The sequence below is a fragment of the Manacus vitellinus genome, unplaced genomic scaffold (genome assembly GCF_001715985.3).
Source record: "Manacus vitellinus isolate BGI_N305 unplaced genomic scaffold, ASM171598v3 scaffold_3_pilon, whole genome shotgun sequence".
Classification (NCBI taxonomy): Eukaryota; Metazoa; Chordata; class Aves; order Passeriformes; family Pipridae; genus Manacus; species Manacus vitellinus.
This window is the reverse complement of record NW_021940535.1, coordinates 18,011,683-18,029,090: the sequence shown is the minus strand read 5'-3', so window position 1 is coordinate 18,029,090 and position 17,408 is coordinate 18,011,683. Positions and strand designations below refer to the sequence as shown.

The window sequence follows — 17,408 nt, the reverse complement described above, 5'->3', positions numbered from 1 at the left end:
TTTTCTTCCACAAACATTCAGAGTTCCATGCATTTGACAAGAAGTTTTATGTGAATTAATTTTTTTTAAGGTGTGAAGTTCAAAGGTACAAGAACTGTACAAACACAGGAATATCACAGCTCTACCAGTAGTATCTTCACTGTGAATTAGAATGATATTTTTATAGTAGAAGAAGTGACAAAGTGATTGATTCAACATGCATTTATATAAAGATACAGGGAAATGTCCACACTTCATGTCAAGTTTCAGAGAAAATGAAGATTTGACAGCATGGTATTTTTTACAGTAAGTTTGAACAGTGCTCCTCTGGTCAAAACAAGAAACTACAGATTTTAAAAGGAAAAAGAACACAAAAAAACCACCAATCTCACTGTCCTGTTTTTGGGGAGGATTTTGCTAAGTTTCCATAACTTTAATTATGACTATTCCTTAGTATTTTTAAGCTTTATAATTTATGATCTTTTTTCTTTAATTGAGTAATAGGATAATCTCTACAAGTTGAAAGGCATGATCTTAATATAAAGGGCCACATAAGCAGATCAATCCAAAAAGTGACATAAGAATCAGTGACTCAGATTAAAAAAAAATTTTACAGCTGTTCCAGGTCTGTGTGTCCTCACAGTAAAAAGGGTGGTTTAATTTTAAAACATTTTATTCAGAAGATATTTACATTTTATGTATCCAGAACCTTACCGAAATTTTGGCAAGCTGATAATCAATTATAGTATTGTGAAAAGGAGAAAAATATCAGGGATGCTAATTTTCATCAACAGCACCTGCTAATGTCGTGTTCTCAATGAATAAAGTACATCACTGCTTTGAACAATTTTATAGTTTGCACCACAGAATGCAGTCAATGACTCTGTGATGAAGAAGGTATATTTCATTAGATATTTTACCACCTCCCTAACTGTGCCAAGTCTGGATAAATTAAAACTTGTCACACTCTGGTGTTTGGGTGGGAATTTACTTCTTAAGGAATAAAAATATGCCTTTCAAGCACAGTGTGAAAAGTATAAACCAATACCATATTCTGCCTTACTGAACTGCTTCACTGCACCCTCAACCTAAGTAAAAAGTCTTTTAACAGTTTAAGCAACAGTCTTTGACACGCTCTCCCACAATACCCTTCTTTCTAAATTGGAGAGAGAAGGATTCAATGGACGGACTGTTAAATGGATAAGGAATAGGTTGGATGGTCACATCCAGAGGGTGGTGGTCAACGGCTCAGAGTCCCTGTGGACATCAGCAACAAGTAGTGTCCATCAGGGGTTTGTACTGGGACAAGTGTTATTTAATATCTTCATTAATGACATAGATAAAGGGATTGAGTACACCCTCAGCAAATTTGCAGATGACACTATGCTGAGTCATGCTGTTAACACATCTGAAGGAGACAGAATGGTATCCGGAGGGACCTGGACAAGCTCGAGAAATGAGCCCATGGGTATCTCATGTGGTTTAACAAAACCAAATGCAAGGTGCTGCACCTGGGTTGGGGCAACCCCCAGTGTCAACACAGGCTGTTGGATGAACAGATCGAGAGCAGCCCTGCTGAGAAGGACTTGGGGGTGCTGGTGGATGAGAGGCTGGGCATGAGCTGGCAACGTGGGTTTGCAGCCCAGAAAACCAGTCCTCTCCTGGACCACATCAAAAGCAGTGTGGCCAGGAGGTCAAAAGAGGTGATTCTATCCCCCTACTCTGCTCTGGTGAGACCCCACCTGCAGTGCTGCATGCAGTTCTGGGGTCCCCAGCAGAGGAAGGACATTGACCTATTGAGGAGGGCCACCAAGTTGATTAGAGGGATAGAACACCTCTCTTATGAGGAAAGGCTAAGAGAATTGGGCTTGTTCAGCCTGGAGAAGTGAAGGTTTTGTGGTCATCTTATTGCAGCTTTCCAATACCTGAAGGGAGCCTACAAGAAAGATGGAGGAACTCTAGGGCATGTAGTGACAGAACAAGGGGGAATGTTTTCAAACTGACAGAGAGCAGGTTTAGACTACATATGAGGAAAGAATTCTTTGAGTGTGGTGAGGCACTGGAACAGGTTGCCCTGGAACAGGTTGCCCAGAGAAACTGTGTGTGCCCCATCCCTGGAAGTGTTCAAGACCAGGTTGGATGGAGCTCTGAGCAACCTGGTCTAGTGAAAGGTCTCCCTGCTTCCCAGGAGCATTGGAATGAGATGATCTTTAAGGTGCCTTCCAACACATACCATTTTGTGATTTTATGATTCTATGAACTTGCCAAAATTCAGATTTATGGCATGTGAGCTCCTACACCACCAAACAGTAATACTTTTCAAAAGATGCTTTGTGTACAGACAGAATTCTGTTGATGCAGTCAAGAATTCCAAATAATGTCTTATGATTAATATTACGAAAGTTATCGCTGAGAGTGACTCAACTATTACTTTACCCCATATGCCATGTTGGGATACACACACTACATATGGGCTTATTATAAATACATACGCTTATTCATAAAAAACATCCTGTTGAAATGAATGGGATTACTTACAAAAATAACAGTTGTTGCTCAGTTTATAGCTTTGTTGGATTAAAACTTAATTTTTAAATACTGGAAGAGGGGGAGTCCTGATTTTTAACTTTAAGCTAGAGTTCTTAAAACTCTGGCTTAAAGCAGTGCTTCTAAACACATCATGCAAAATTAGTTATAAACAACTTTACCATAAAAAGCAACATCCCAAACTATTTTTAACTGCCAAGCCTGTTTTAAATTAGCTGAAATTATTATTCTAAATATTATTGGTTGTATTAAACTTCTCTGCCTTAAATCACTTTATTGTATGGTCCATCATCATTATAAAGGTCAACAATAACCAAATAATGATCTCAGAATTCATCATTATCTGTAATCTATATCAAATATAAGTAGCAATTAGATTGCGTACTAAAAAAAAAGTCAGTAGCTAATCACGGATATTTGACCGAATCCCATGACTTCTAAAGGCAAATTCAGACTGACAGCTTCATCTTGCAGCTAGTTTTCAACATAAATAACAGATCAGCTACATAGAGCACAATGTTCTGTTTGGAACTGAAAACACCAAGATACTTGTGGCCAAAACAACACCTAAACTGCTAAGCTGCAGTATCTCTGTGCTTAAAAAGAGATGTTCAAAAAGAGCAAAAAAAAATATTTTAAAACAGTATTCACAATAAAAACAATTAAGCTTCTCAGAAAAACATCTTCAGAAAAATGTCCAACAGATGAGGGTTTTTTTTTTTCTTTATTTTATATGGCTTCAAAAGGAAATGAAGTATCATGGCAGAAACAGGAGTCAAGCATAAAGAGATAACCATATATTTCAGGAACTGATGGTTAATTTTATCAGATAACTTTTTCAGAAGTTCATTTCCATGAGAAAGATTATCTTTCAATAAGTTAATTACTAATCTTTGCAAGGACTACATTATTATTCCTTACACAGATGATAATGTGAGAATCCTTTGTGAATTCCTAGTCTTCGAATAACTCCCAAGATACACAGTGTACTTTCAAAAAGAAAGACTGAAAGAAAATACACATCTGGATCAGAAACCAATATTTAATTTATTTTCTACAGCAAAATGGAAAAATATGTATTTAAATATGTCTTAATTCCTAGGTAACCATTCTTTCCTGAATTTATAGAAACACCACTTGTGTCTTTTTTCATACTTCTACAGGCACAGACCTCAAAGCTTTATATTATAAAGATCATCTTTTTCATATGAACAATGGTCAAATTAGTATTGCCAGATTCTCTGTAATTAATATGAAAAAAACCCTATCAATCCCAGAGATGATGATTTAATAAATTCTAAATGTTAGGAGTATCTGAACATTTACAGAGGGAAGTTTTGTGCCGGCATATGTGCATTCTACTTATGCCAAGGACTTTTTGAAGAGGCAAATATCAAGTGGAGATCTGATGATGACTGGACATGTCTAGAGGACACTGCAATCCTGGCCATGTGGTTTACCAATATAAAGGTACTATAGACAGAACAGGCAACAAATTTGGAGTTCTCTCAGAAATATGGAGTTCTTTCCTAAGTACTATAGACATGATCTGTAAATCTCCTGTCCACAGTTTGTCCTAAGAGGACCTACATAAGTATGAGGATGGAATCTAGGGCTGTTATCTCAGAATTAATTAGAAGTGAACTAGTCATTTGGTCAGAGAGAAAGAAGATTTCAAGAGATGAGGTGCTGCAAGAAACCATGAGGAATGAAAGGCTGTGAGCTAGGAGTAGGCCTGAGGGAATTGGTTCATGGAACAATCTCCTGTAATATTTCATCTACTTTCATCTGTAGTAGCAATCTCCTTATTAAACACTTATTTATTAAACAGGGCTTTCTGGTTTCAGCATCACAGAATTTCTGAACTGCAGAAGAATGTAACAAGAACTTGGAGCTTATGATTGCTACACGAGTGCGAATTTCACAAGTTTCTGTTCCTTCTACACTTTCCCATGGAAGTATAGGGTCTGCAACAACACATTTCTACCCCTTTTCTTCCAAGAAGGAATTAAGAAGCACACATAAACTGTGCAGGTTTTCTCACATGGCAATAACTGCGTTTCATCCCTATGTGATTCTAAGCCCATTCCAAACAGACATCAGCAAAAAATAATTATTTACTCTCCTGGAACCAGGTCACCCCCAAGTTCACATTTTCACAGATAGCTGGCTCCCAATTTACATTAAAATATTTTGACTCTAAAAGCCATAGAGTATTACCACAACCCTATTACATACATAATGTATCTTCATATATAATAAGGTATTCATGCAATGTATATAACAAAGATACAGACTGTTACTGTGATTGCAGTATATGTTAAAATAAATTGAGCTGCATGGATTATAACCAGGACTAGGCAGACCAAAAGTGGTGTCAGAATCCCAGGGAAGTAGTAGACCAAATGGCACTTAAATTAAAAAATAAGAAGAACCCAGACATGAAGCAGGTAGAATGTCTAGAAAAAAACCCAATACTGTCATATTACTACATGCATTACATCCACTTGCCTGAAAATATCTATTGTTTTGTATCAAACCTTGAGGAGGAAACACCTAATTTAGTGCCAGCAACTGCTTCCTGATAAAATTGTATAGAGTGAGGAATTGTTGTTTGTTTTTTTTTTTAATTGGGGAGTTAGAAGTTTAACAGGGGATGGGGAAAAATTCACTGCTGTCTACACCACGGTAACAAAAATGTATGAAAACCTATGAACCTATTTGCAGAAGCACAATCCCTCCCTATCCAGTACTACATTAAATACTTGTTTATATATGTGTATAAAATGATAGATAAGAACTAACGGGTCTACACTCTGGAAGTACATACTCTTTAATAATATACAGGCTGATCCAGAGGCAAGCGCAACAGAAATCCTGTAGAAATAATGGAAGGTTTATGACTGCATAAAGACCATTAGAGACCAGCAGAAGCAAGCAACCAACATAGCAATTCAGCCATTGAACGGCTTTATTGATCACAATGAATTGAGGTGAACTCAGAGATCACTACGAGGATGTCCAATCCAAGTGTTAACATGCCTCTAAATTTCCCCATACTTAATAACTTTTCTTCCGGAAATACCGACCCTAGAATATTTTGAAAAAAACTTTTTTCCAGAGTATCCAAACATCAGATACCCTTGCAAAACTGCTGCTGTAATCTGAATGCCGCATGACAGTCAATTTTGTTCATGACTACAGCACACATGACTAGGACCTTACAGTTCAAGACAACTCTGTTGTATGTACTGCACAGGTGCTTGCTGCATACACATTAATGATGATGCCAACAGTTTCAGGTCTATTTGTAATCCCAGGCAGCTATATGGGAGGGAGCCTCAGAGCATAAAAGCTGTCAATGTCTACAGAGTATTCAGTGGACCACTGTGTATGATCTGGATCTGTAATTGTCACCATTCTCTACTGATACGCTTTGGTTTTGCATAAATAAATACTTCATGTCTTTTCTGCTTCCAGATTTTGCCTCTTAATTTATCTACTTAGATATGTAACAGAGCACTCTTATGACCACATAAAGTATTCTGATGTTTGCAAATAGATATTTCCACTTTCCTTCTGTTTCCACTTCCAAATGTCAGGCAGTGAGAACACCTGGTACAAAATTTGTTAACAATGATCAATGGCTTTGATTAACAGTAACTGCAGAGGTTCTCTGTCAGTTAAAAGAACAACTGGAGTTCTCTTGAAGATCACTGATTCTGAGTATGCTTGAGAACTAATACATCTTAGTAACTTGACTAATTCAAGATGTAGGCAGAATGGGTTGAGATATTTTATTGGTGCCATGATCTGAAATATTCACATTTGGGATGATACTCTAATCAAGGCTCAGGAAATAACTTAATCATATGCTTTTGTTAGAAAATCAAACTAACAAAAGAAAAGATTGATTAAGTTTTAGAAATTCTGTGGAAAATTAAGGCTATTCAAAGTAATTTGCACAGAGAACTCCTGAGATTGCAAATGTCAGTTTAGGAAAAGTTCCTGTTGCTAGGAGACTATAACAACAAGATTCTATGTAGTAAAAGTACTTCTGATATATCAAGAAGAAAATGGCCCGATTAAAGAAAAAATTAATGTTAATTAATATACCTAACAGCAAGTAAAACCAGATTCATTCAAGAGTGGTAACAGTGCCAGAAACCTGTCCTGATGAAAGGCTAACTGCAGTCTTAGTTTTCTTTGGAGCAGATTCTCTAGCTGCCATTCATTCCCATGCCCAGTAAGCCATATATATATATATATATATATATAGGTCATCCTTCTCCCAGCCAAGAAAGCACTCATATAATTATTTTTAGGGGACTAATTTATACTTCAAAGTAATACTTGGAATAAATTTCAGAACATGCAAAGAAATTCTTCTCCTTTGTTACAGCTGCAAGATATTTTTGAACTTTATCTATCTCAGAACTGTGAGAAGGTAACAGCTTTCCCTCCAACCTATCAGCCTTATCCTCTGTAGCCCCAAGGAACTTTGGCAGTGAAATCGATAGAAACAAAGTCATTCTTTCCTAGCGCAGGTCACTGTTTAAAGCCAAGAAGAAAAAGTGTAAGAGAATTCAGTTTCTTGATGCTAATCTGGAATTCCAAATCCAACTATTACAAATCTGTTTTGCTGTATAGGAAGACAGGTGCTTAATATGGTAGACACAGAAAATTCTTGTCCAAATTTATGAATGTTATTTAAGATGCTAAATTTCAGTGAACAGTTTGGGTAAGAACATGCACATCACCATTTACTAAAGCCCACCAGTAACTAAGTTAAGCCATAGGAATGCTAGTAATTTTGATCATCTCCTGTACACAGACTTCTTCAGTTAAGATACCTAGCTTTTAAAAGATCAACCCACAAGAATATAATACAAAAAATTTGTGCTACCTCATGGAGCAGGGGAAAGTTATTTCTTTGTGTGTTGAAAAGTCAGTGAAGAGAGACTAGTTAAAATTAGGTAAATGTTTATTAAATATGTGAATTACCATAGATTTTATTAATGGCTTGACTCTTCACAGACACATGAACAGAAGCATCAACATCATGAACAGAAGCATTCTCAAGTGATTCCAGCACATTTATCCTTTTTTCAATTATTGTTCTTGATTTAAAGGGTACTTCTACAGAGGTTAAAGATTTATACAGCTGTATCATGCAAGAGGTGCTGAACCAAGTCAGTCTAATGACAGGGAGACTGAACTCTCTTTTTTGTTAATAGTACTATTCCAGTTCTCTGCTTTAGAAAAATCATAAAATAAATCTCTATATAGTGACATGAAAGATGGACTTTGATAAAAAGGATATCAGTTCTAGTATGAACGGATATACAGACTATGTCAAATGGACCATAAAACGTACCCATTCAGGTCTAGCCTAAGAAACTTCACAAAAAATAGGTGTATCATATTGCATTACTCTCAGTCAGGATAAGTAAAAGTAGCAGAGATTAAGCTTTTTTACCGCATTCTCTCTTCATAGAAAGAAAACTGATCAATGAACCACTTATCAAACCTGAACAATATAAATCTGCTGAATTCAAGAGAGCTATTGTGAAAGATGCTTTAATAGGACAAATGACTTAGACAAAGATTCTCTGGCTGGCCACCAAGGACCTCCCATATCAGAAGCAATAACAACTTATCACAGATAAACACCTTGCTAAAATCTTTCAAGTAAGCCTGTGAGAGAAGTGTTTGTTGATCTGGGAATGGAGCTAGAGCTGTAACACAGCTCAACATAATAGTGCTTTGAATTAAAGTTCTCAACAGTTCCCATGAAACCAACTATCAAGACCTGTCAGACCAAACTGAAATGGTTTTCTAAAAAGTGAAGTTCTCTACAGAACTTTATTCATGTGAGAACAGTTACTCTCAGCAATTGTTCCTGTTTAATATTTATCTAAAATGTATGAGACATACATATTCTTTATATGAGATACATGTATGTATGTGCATATATGTCATGTTTTCATCTCATGTAAAGGACTCAGGTTCATGAAAGATACATTTCAGCTTTGATTTTGATGCTAATTAATATTCACTTTTGTTTGAAACACATATTACTCCCTTGCATTCCCACTTCTATTTGCACTCCTTCTGTCATGTGGTACAGAATATCAGAGCCTGATCACAGATGTTAAGTCCATAAACTATTTCTAAGTTATTTATTTACCCACAGTACATGACAGTACACAAAGAGAATGTGCGACAGCAACTGCTCTTCGATGCAGCAGAGGAACGAAAAGAGGACAGGAACAACTGGCTGAGAATAAATGTTTGAGGAAGCATCTAGGATACAGAAACAGAAAAAGATAAGCAGAATATGTGTAGAAAGACTAGTCTCCCGCTGGAGTTAAAAATAAATCCTGGAAAGTAGAGGTCTGTTCATAAAAACAATAAACATTCTCTGTCTTACACTACTTCAAGGAGTGGGCCAGGAGGAGCTCTGAAACAGAAATCTCAGTGTGGACAAAGAGCTGATTACACCATTACTGTGGAGACCTGAAATTATACAAAAAGGAGTTGCATAAAGAACTTTCTTATACTCAAAGGTCAAGTTAGCATCCCAATAATATGATGGAGTAATTGCAGTTTTTGCAGTATTATCTTCTAATCACAATGGGGTAGAATGCCCCAAAGTAAATCAATTCATCTGAAAGAACTCTTTCCTCTTCAATACAATACTGTTAAATAAAAGCATTGCAGATGTTATGTTTTTAATTATAGAGGTTTCCATTAAATCTGTCTCATATGATCTGGAAAATTTATTCCTCAATGAAAGTTCTCTTTAAACAGCAAATTCCCTTCATACATTTGGCACCTCCAAAGGCAATGAATCTTGTCACATTTATTAAAAACTCTTGTTTGTGAATTTTCCTAACCTAGCAAATTTTATGTTTTTGAACAATGGAAATATGTTGTACCCTTAACTAGCATTCCTCCTCAGCATCCTATTTACCCATCTTTCAGTAACCTATCTATCTACCTTTCAGCAACCCGCATAATATCCTTATTAACAGAGCAATCACCTGATCACCATTTATTATCTACTCTTCCTTACAAAACAGTTTCCTAATTGAATTATGCAAGTCAAGAAAGGCAGTTCTTGCAAGAGTATCCAATAGATGGGTAAGCAGTTCTTGATAGAAGCAAATTTGAAATCTGAGTATTGGTATGTTAGTGTTGTAGTTGAAAATTTTAGTTGAACACCAGGAACTCTTTCCCAGGCTATTTTTCAATTTCTTGATTATTCTTTCACTTAAATGATGGGATAACATTTGATAAGATGACCACCTCTCAGTTCATTGTCCAACTGGAGACTGTGTTATAGGAAGAAGATAAATTCTATACACATATTTCAAAAATCAACAGTAGGATTCAATAGCAGATATAGCATCAGGAACTAATGCAAAGTGATGTTAAGCAAATTTAATCTCTTTTAATCATGTGAAGAGAGACAGTGAAGCAGCAATATTTCATTATTTGTTATGTAAAATTAAGGTTTTATCCAGTGCAGTGTAGCCTGGAGAAACACTGTCAAAATAACAAATAGTTCTAAAATCATAGATGCCATCTTTTTGGCACCCAAATACCATACAAAAGCTTAAGCTTCTTCTGTGTGTAATATCGAGATCGTTAATTCCCCAATGAAAATATAGTCTAAAAGATTTGCTTGCATTTGAATAAGCTAGCTCTGTTCAACATTCCTTACTGGTTCATTTAATCATGAAAATGCCTATTGAACTCAACAGGAGTTAGAGTGAAGAATGCTGATCAGAGTCCTTGGAGACAGTTAAAATAGTCTCTACAAAAAGATTATTACAGGTTATATTCGGGCCATGCAAAAGATTTTTTTTTCTATAAATATAACATGTCTTATAAAAATGTATGTAGCTAGGACCTTTAAATGGAAAAAAGAAAATGCTACTTAACTGTTTGCAACAGCAGAAATACAACTACTGTATTTATCAGTTTATGAATGGCATTCTCAAGGTGCTCATTGCATTTTTTAAGTGAAATATTTTCAGAAATATTTGAAATGTAGAGTATAGTGAACTAAATCAGAATTACACTGAATTCCTTTCAAGTATAACACCTCTGTGTCACTCCCCACTCCTGTAGGGTATGGCTCCAAAACTTTAGGCTTGGATCATTGTAGCAAATTTCCCTTCTTCCTCTGACTTCCACACTGCAAGCTGGACTATTTCATAAAGTTAATGCTGTGATAAATTGACTCTATTCAGGTGCTAAATGTCGATATTGACTTCAGTGGTGCAAGAATTTTATCCCATGCTTAGAATGGGATAAAACTTTTAACAAAGACAGGTCTTTGCAAGCAAGACAAGGAAGTGGAATAGGAAAGTCAGCAGCTGTGAGAGCCCTAACGCATATTTCATAAAGGAAGGAGGGCAACAGATTAATCATATTAAATTTTTTAAAATGTGCTCATGTGCTGCTTGTACATATGTTTGCTCACTCTGCTATACAGAGATGTTCTGATTATTATGCTAGGAAAGATCTTGGAGTTATCTGGTAGAATTTGATCAACAAACTGCAAGTGCCCCTGTACCATCACCAAGCAGATTTGCAGATTTAGCAAGAAACTCTCTTTTCCAAATAACTAAGCTATTGTAGGCAACAAAAATAAAACACCAGCATGATCAAATATGGGAAAAGAAATACCTTCTGGACGAAAAAACCCTGCATCGTACAAAATTATAATAAATTCTATTTCAGAACCAACTGTTTGTCTAAGAAAGGAGATTTATTTCCCTATATAACTTCTAATGACTAAAGGCCATTTTTAGGATATGATCTATGCTAGCCTCCAGTGAATCATGTCTCTGTCTTATTAAAACAGCAGAAATAGAATATAATTAAACCACCAAGCAGTGACTGTTGTTTTCTGAGGGCTGAACAACTGGGTCTGGTAATATGTAGTAATGAGCATGCAAATAAAAATAAAACAGAGTATAAATGTTTTCTTGATTAATTATATCACATACTGATAATGCTTCAAGCTACAGTTCTTGCGCAACTGGGAATCAAAAGAGCAGAGTTGTTGACAAGTGTGGCTGGAGTTAATGTGATTTCTATAAATATGAAATAGTGCTGAGTTACATCTATCAACAGTTATCTCTGCATGAATATTTCAAAATGTCAAAGAGTATACTAGTAACTGTCTGGAAAAAAACTCAACAATAAAACTTGTCATTTAAAAAAAACCACACCCTGCCTGTATACATTTGACTAAGATTTGCTTTAGAAATCTTGAACTGCTTGTCTACCAGGCAGAGAACAGTTGTTATGCTTACTCACTTTTAGAAAAAGGAAAAAAAATATAATTCCTTTAGCTGAGTTACCAGCATTTTTCTTAAGTCACTAGTGTTCCTTATATCCCAGAAGAGTAGTTTATATGTGTGTTTGGGGACAAAGGAGAAGATCACAAACACGCATAATAGACCAGACAACAAAAAAATTAAAGTAGATTACATTTGTTGCTGATGAGCAGCAATGATTAAAAAGTTCAGAGATGTAGAAAACAGTAATCCTTTAACGACTGTTAACATTTATCATCAGGTTCATTCTTCATATATGAAGAAAACATGTATGTCCTACATGAGTTACCACCCATCAATCCATCAGACACAAATTACTAACCTCCTAAAAGGATTAATCTCTAAGTCTAATTTATGTTTGCCATTTATTCTGCAGTGTTCCTAGCAAATGTTATGAGCCCAGAGTTTTTGGAAAAATGATAAAAATAGTCGTGGTATGGTCTTATATTTTTTTTAAAATTCTGTTCTCTCTATCCATAACAATATTTACATGTTAACTGTCACAACACACAAAACTAACCATCAAAATGCTGAGAGTCAAATTTTAATCTGATGCAAACAGCTAGTGTACTAAGAAAAGTACAAATCCATTTGCCAAACTTGGGGTTTTTTTAACAAATGTGCTCAATTTTCTTTAAAGTAAACATTCAGAATGAAATACAGAGTAAATCATTTAACAGTAATTTAAGTATAGAAGGTTAGTGCAACATAGTGGTCAAAGTAAGGCTCAAAGCTTGATGCATTTTTTTTTGCATACAGAAATACAAAGACATCATTAAATATTATTACATTTCATGACAAGGAAGTATGATTGTGCTGAAAATTCAATCAGGTTTCTTTGTCAGTCTAATAACAAGAATTTTAACATGCTGCTGCCAAAAACCAGTGAAGCATAGTATTGCATTCAAGAAACAGCTAGATTCTAATTCTCAGTCTGGCAGAGAACAACTGAAAATATCTAAACTGCTACATATTACTTTATTTTTGTCTGCACCCCATACAGAATAAATAAAGAAAAAATAACATTAAAAATGGATTAATGAGAAAATACACCTTTTTTCCAAATTCTTGTGCTTTTCTTTTTATAGTCTCACACATTAACTTACCCAACAGCATTGCACTCACTGCTAATGAAAAGAAAGCAGGCAGTACAAATCTTCTTAAGCCTCCCGTGGCAAGAAAACTATTACAGAATAAATAGAAGAAAGTCTCTGGAGCCTTTCCCTTGTCTGCTTGTTTTACAAAAGGCAGTAAGGATCACACTGCGAAGTGTCAAAGCTGAATAAACCACTAGCAATTGGGTTTATACCCTTTGGGTAGTTAGTCCTTCATAGCTGATAATTCGACTTTGTCCAAAAAACAGTATGTGAGAAACAATGCAGAATCTACCGAGGCTGTAGCCAAGCTTAAAATGTAGACAAAGAGACAGTTTGCTTCTAAAGGTTTGCAAGGAAGGGCTTGTCACAGGACATTAATTCAAGCAAGCTGCTGTTACATCAAACTAGTGCATCTAAATACAGTTAATCTGAAGCTTTTCATGTTGCGTTCTATAAGGCGTTTGGCTGCCGCGTATTGGAGCCCCTGGGTTTGGTGTCACTGAAGAACAGGAGAGCTCTCTGCTCTTGCCTTTTACATTAAAATGCACATTTAGCATCTAAAAAATCACGTGGTAAATGATGGGTGGGGGGTTCTCAAGCTTTATTATGAACTGTAATTGACATCTAATATGGCACATTTTAATAAAATTACTCTCCTTGCCTTTGTTGTAGAAAACTTACATATAAAGGAGTTTCAAATGACAAAATATAGAAGATTTTATTCTAAAGCTATCACAAACAGTAGGGAGAGAACCTGACAATAAGTAGGCAACACTGGATTTTAATGACTACTTTATGAAATAAGCAAGAAGAATGGTGGTAAATGCATATTTCTTTTATTATTTTTCCCATAACCTTGAATTCACTGTTGAAAGCTGATAAAAAAACCTGATGTATGGAATTGGCATTTGTCTTTGACAATTTACTGCATAGAAATATTGAGCATCTTATGTTCTCTTGAACTATGCAATGACAACTTTTTTTAAAAGCTTAAACATGAGGTGCAGTGCACGAGAATTTCCTTTATCAATAACAGGACTTTACTTGCTATTCATTGAAATAAAAGCTCTGTGTACTCAAAAACAAAGTAAGTATGAGTAACTATGAAAATGAATTAAAGTACAGCCTATGTATTATTAACAAGTCTTAACTTGGTAATAATGCAACCTAGTCTAGTCACGGACTTTCATTTTTTCTTTTCAAAGGTACTTATATTTTGATTGTATTCCAACATGATATCACCTGAACCAAAGATAATATTGACAAGAACAGTGCATTTCTTTTCCCCCAATTTATCATAAAATACATTGAAAATGACTCAGTGTTAAGTGAGACACCCACCCTTCCTATTCATCCTCCTTTATCCTGCTTTGCATGACTCTCAGCTATTCATGCAATATTATCATCCCTTTCTGTTGATACTAACTTTATTTTTCTGGGCAAATAATCATGGCACTATTCATTATTTCCATTTCTGTTCATTCTTTGACATTTCTATACAATAGTCATGTGCCTTTACCTGCCACACTGTCTTATCATAAAACCATGTCATGAATATTTAGAAAAAGATCAGGAGCAGAAATTGGGTCATGCATGGATATTTCTCTAATTTAGAACTGATCTCTCTGTAGGGTTCTTTACAATAAGTCTCATCTTGCAAAATTTTGATGTCATTCCTGAATCGTTCATTTTCAGTCAATTCTGTTACATACGGCAAAGCTCAGAAATAGAGAGGAATGAGTTTCTCCAGTACACAAAAGCAAGAGAATCACCTAGTTGCTAGCCACAATGAAGAAGAGGACTACCAGTGTGGACCACAAGAATACTGTGGCAAGACACAGGATTAATACTTACCCAAATGTTGGTCAAAATGCCAATTAGTGCAACAATATTTTATGATGACAACTGATGGACTACAACTAGGAAACCTGTCCATCATAAATCACAGCCAATTGACTGCCAGTCAAATAGTAATTAAATTTCAGTCATTATTTAATGTCTTCACAGAAGAGCATGAGTGGCAGAGCTCATTGCAAAGGGAATTGAACTATGCTGTACTATAGTAGAGCGCGCTAGGGAGCAGATTCCAGCACCTTTGCACTGTTAAAATAGCAATTTACTCTAAGCTATACCAGTCACTTAAGCCCTTCAAAGAATGTCACTTGTGATCATATCTCCTTGGTGCTAGAATAACACAATCTGCCCTTTCTGTTACTTTCTACATAACCCCTTGTGACGGGCAATCTATCTACAGAACACGTGTTCACTGGAGATAATAAACACATTGAAAGGAATATAGAAAATAATCATGCTATTCTAATATGTTAATAATTAATGTACAACATATTGTAGTCCAAATGTTTTTAAGTGAATAAAACGTAAATCTAAATTGCAGAGAAAGAATATGTAAAAATAAAAATTCTGTCACCAATTTATGCCACTGAACTGGACTTAATTTGGATGCGGTTTGAGTTTGGAAATGAAGGAAGTTTTAGATTTTATTCTTCCTTAGTATAATCAACAGCAATATAGGACATACTGGGAGGAGTGTGGAGTCCTTCTAAGAATATTCCACCTGGTGGAACAGGGCTTGAAAGAAAAATAAGAGGATGTCTTTACTAGGACTTAAAAAAATTATCTATGAATCTTATGTTTCCTAACCCAGTCCTAAAGACAGCCTGATGAAAGAATGAACAAATTCATACAGCTTTTCTGTGCAATCTTCCTGTAGATAATTCATTCTGGCTGCTAGCTTCCCCAAAGTAACACAGTGACACTCCAAGGAGGACTCGTTCTTGAAAACCTAAAGCTCCATGTGCTTAGCAGCCATGCTACTTCCCTCAACAGTACGAAGATTTAGAGCCTTCTGTGAATGTTAGCACTAAATTCCAGCAGTTCTGCTGTTTGGGAAAGAACTCATAAAGACCCTGGGGAGAAACAAAAAAGAGAGGACAAGAACAAAAAATAGTAGAAAATAGCTAAAGTGCTTTTCATTATTTTTATTTTCATTATTGCTGAGCAGGATTTGCACAGCGTCAGGGCCTTTTCTGCTACTCACACCACCCCACTAATGAATAGGCTGGGGGTGCACAAGAAGTTGGGAGGGGACATGGCCAGAACATCTGACCCCCAGCTGACCCAGGGAACATTCCATACCACATGGCATCATGCTCAGTGTATAAAAGCTGGGGAAGAAAAGAACAGGAAGGACAATCAGAGGAATTGCATTTGTCTTCCAAAGTAGCCATTACGTGTGATGGAGCCAGGCTCTCCTGGAGATGGCTGAACACCTCCCTGCCCATGGGAAGTGGTGAATTAATTCGTCATTTTGTTTTGCTTATGTGCATGGCTTTTGCTTTACCTACTAAACTGTCTTTATCTCAACTCATGAGTTTTCTCACTGATATTCTTCTGATTATCTCCCATCATACTACAGGGGAGTGAGCAAGCAGCTGTGTGGTGCTTAGTTGGCCCCTGGGGTTAAACCATAATATTTTGCAAAATGTTTGTAGTATAATAAAGGTAACAGTTAACAGGTAATTAGCCATTGTGTGTAATTTTTATTTGCACATCTATGAACATTATTTCAGTATAAACATGCAGAACTTATTTGACTTAAATCCATATATTGGAAATTCATTATTCTTGTCAGCAGATGATACCACATGCTTAGATTTACTTTTCAGATCTTTGAATTTTCGGATCAGTTACACAGTCTCTCTGTAACTCTAAGGAGGAACACAACGTTCCTCAAGTATTACATTTAAAATTGGATAAGATTTCTGGAGTCTAACTATTGAAGTAGTTTGTCCCACAGAAAACTCTGAAAGGATATTAGGTCCAGCAGCTACATTTAGCATAGTGCACACCATGTTTGGAATAATGCTTTTGATAACATGGTGAGATTCACTGTCTCTAGTCTACATACAAGAAGGTCTCCATTATTCAACCATCATTTATATTTTTAGATATAGGCAGAATTTTCTGGTAGAGCTATATCTCAAAAACAAAAAGTTAAACAAAATTATCAAGTGAAAAGTCAGAGGGCCAGATGTTTAATTGATTAAAATAGGTGAAGAACATTAAATCATCACAGCTGCTATTCTCTTTGAGCCCGTTTATCCAAAATAACACAGGAATCACTTCATAGGCAGCACCACTAAACAGGAAGTTGATGGGACTTATAAAAGCAAGCCTCTAAAGCTTTTGCATTTAAAAGTTCAAACTATTTACCAGCAGTTAGAGCTGGAAGACTGTTTTTCCAAGATGAACCTCAGAGAGGATGAATTAAATAAATGCTTTTGCATGGATTAAACAGTCAGCATTTTATTTTCAGTATGTATTTAACAAAATTAAGGAAGAGTGTGAACAAGAAAATGACAGAAAAAGGTCTGGCAACAAATCAATGTTTGTTCTCTAGTGAAGATTT

The 17,408-nt window shown here is 35.7% G+C and overlaps 1 protein-coding gene across 2 annotated transcripts in view; it reads right to left on the bottom strand.

The window, feature by feature from the left end:
- Nucleotides 1-17,408, bottom strand: part of ZNF385D (zinc finger protein 385D) — a 324,809-nt gene that overhangs the window by 233,487 nt on the left and 73,914 nt on the right. The window contains exon 1 of one of the 2 annotated variants that reach the window (XM_029961875.1): nt 12,989-13,013. The exons of the other annotated variant lie outside the window; for it this stretch is intronic. Within the exon in view, the coding sequence (XP_029817735.1) occupies nt 12,989-12,998 (10 nt within the window). The 5' untranslated portion in view covers nt 12,999-13,013. Of the gene's footprint in view, nt 1-12,988; nt 13,014-17,408 lie in introns of those variants that run through there. 2 annotated transcript variants of the gene reach the window in all.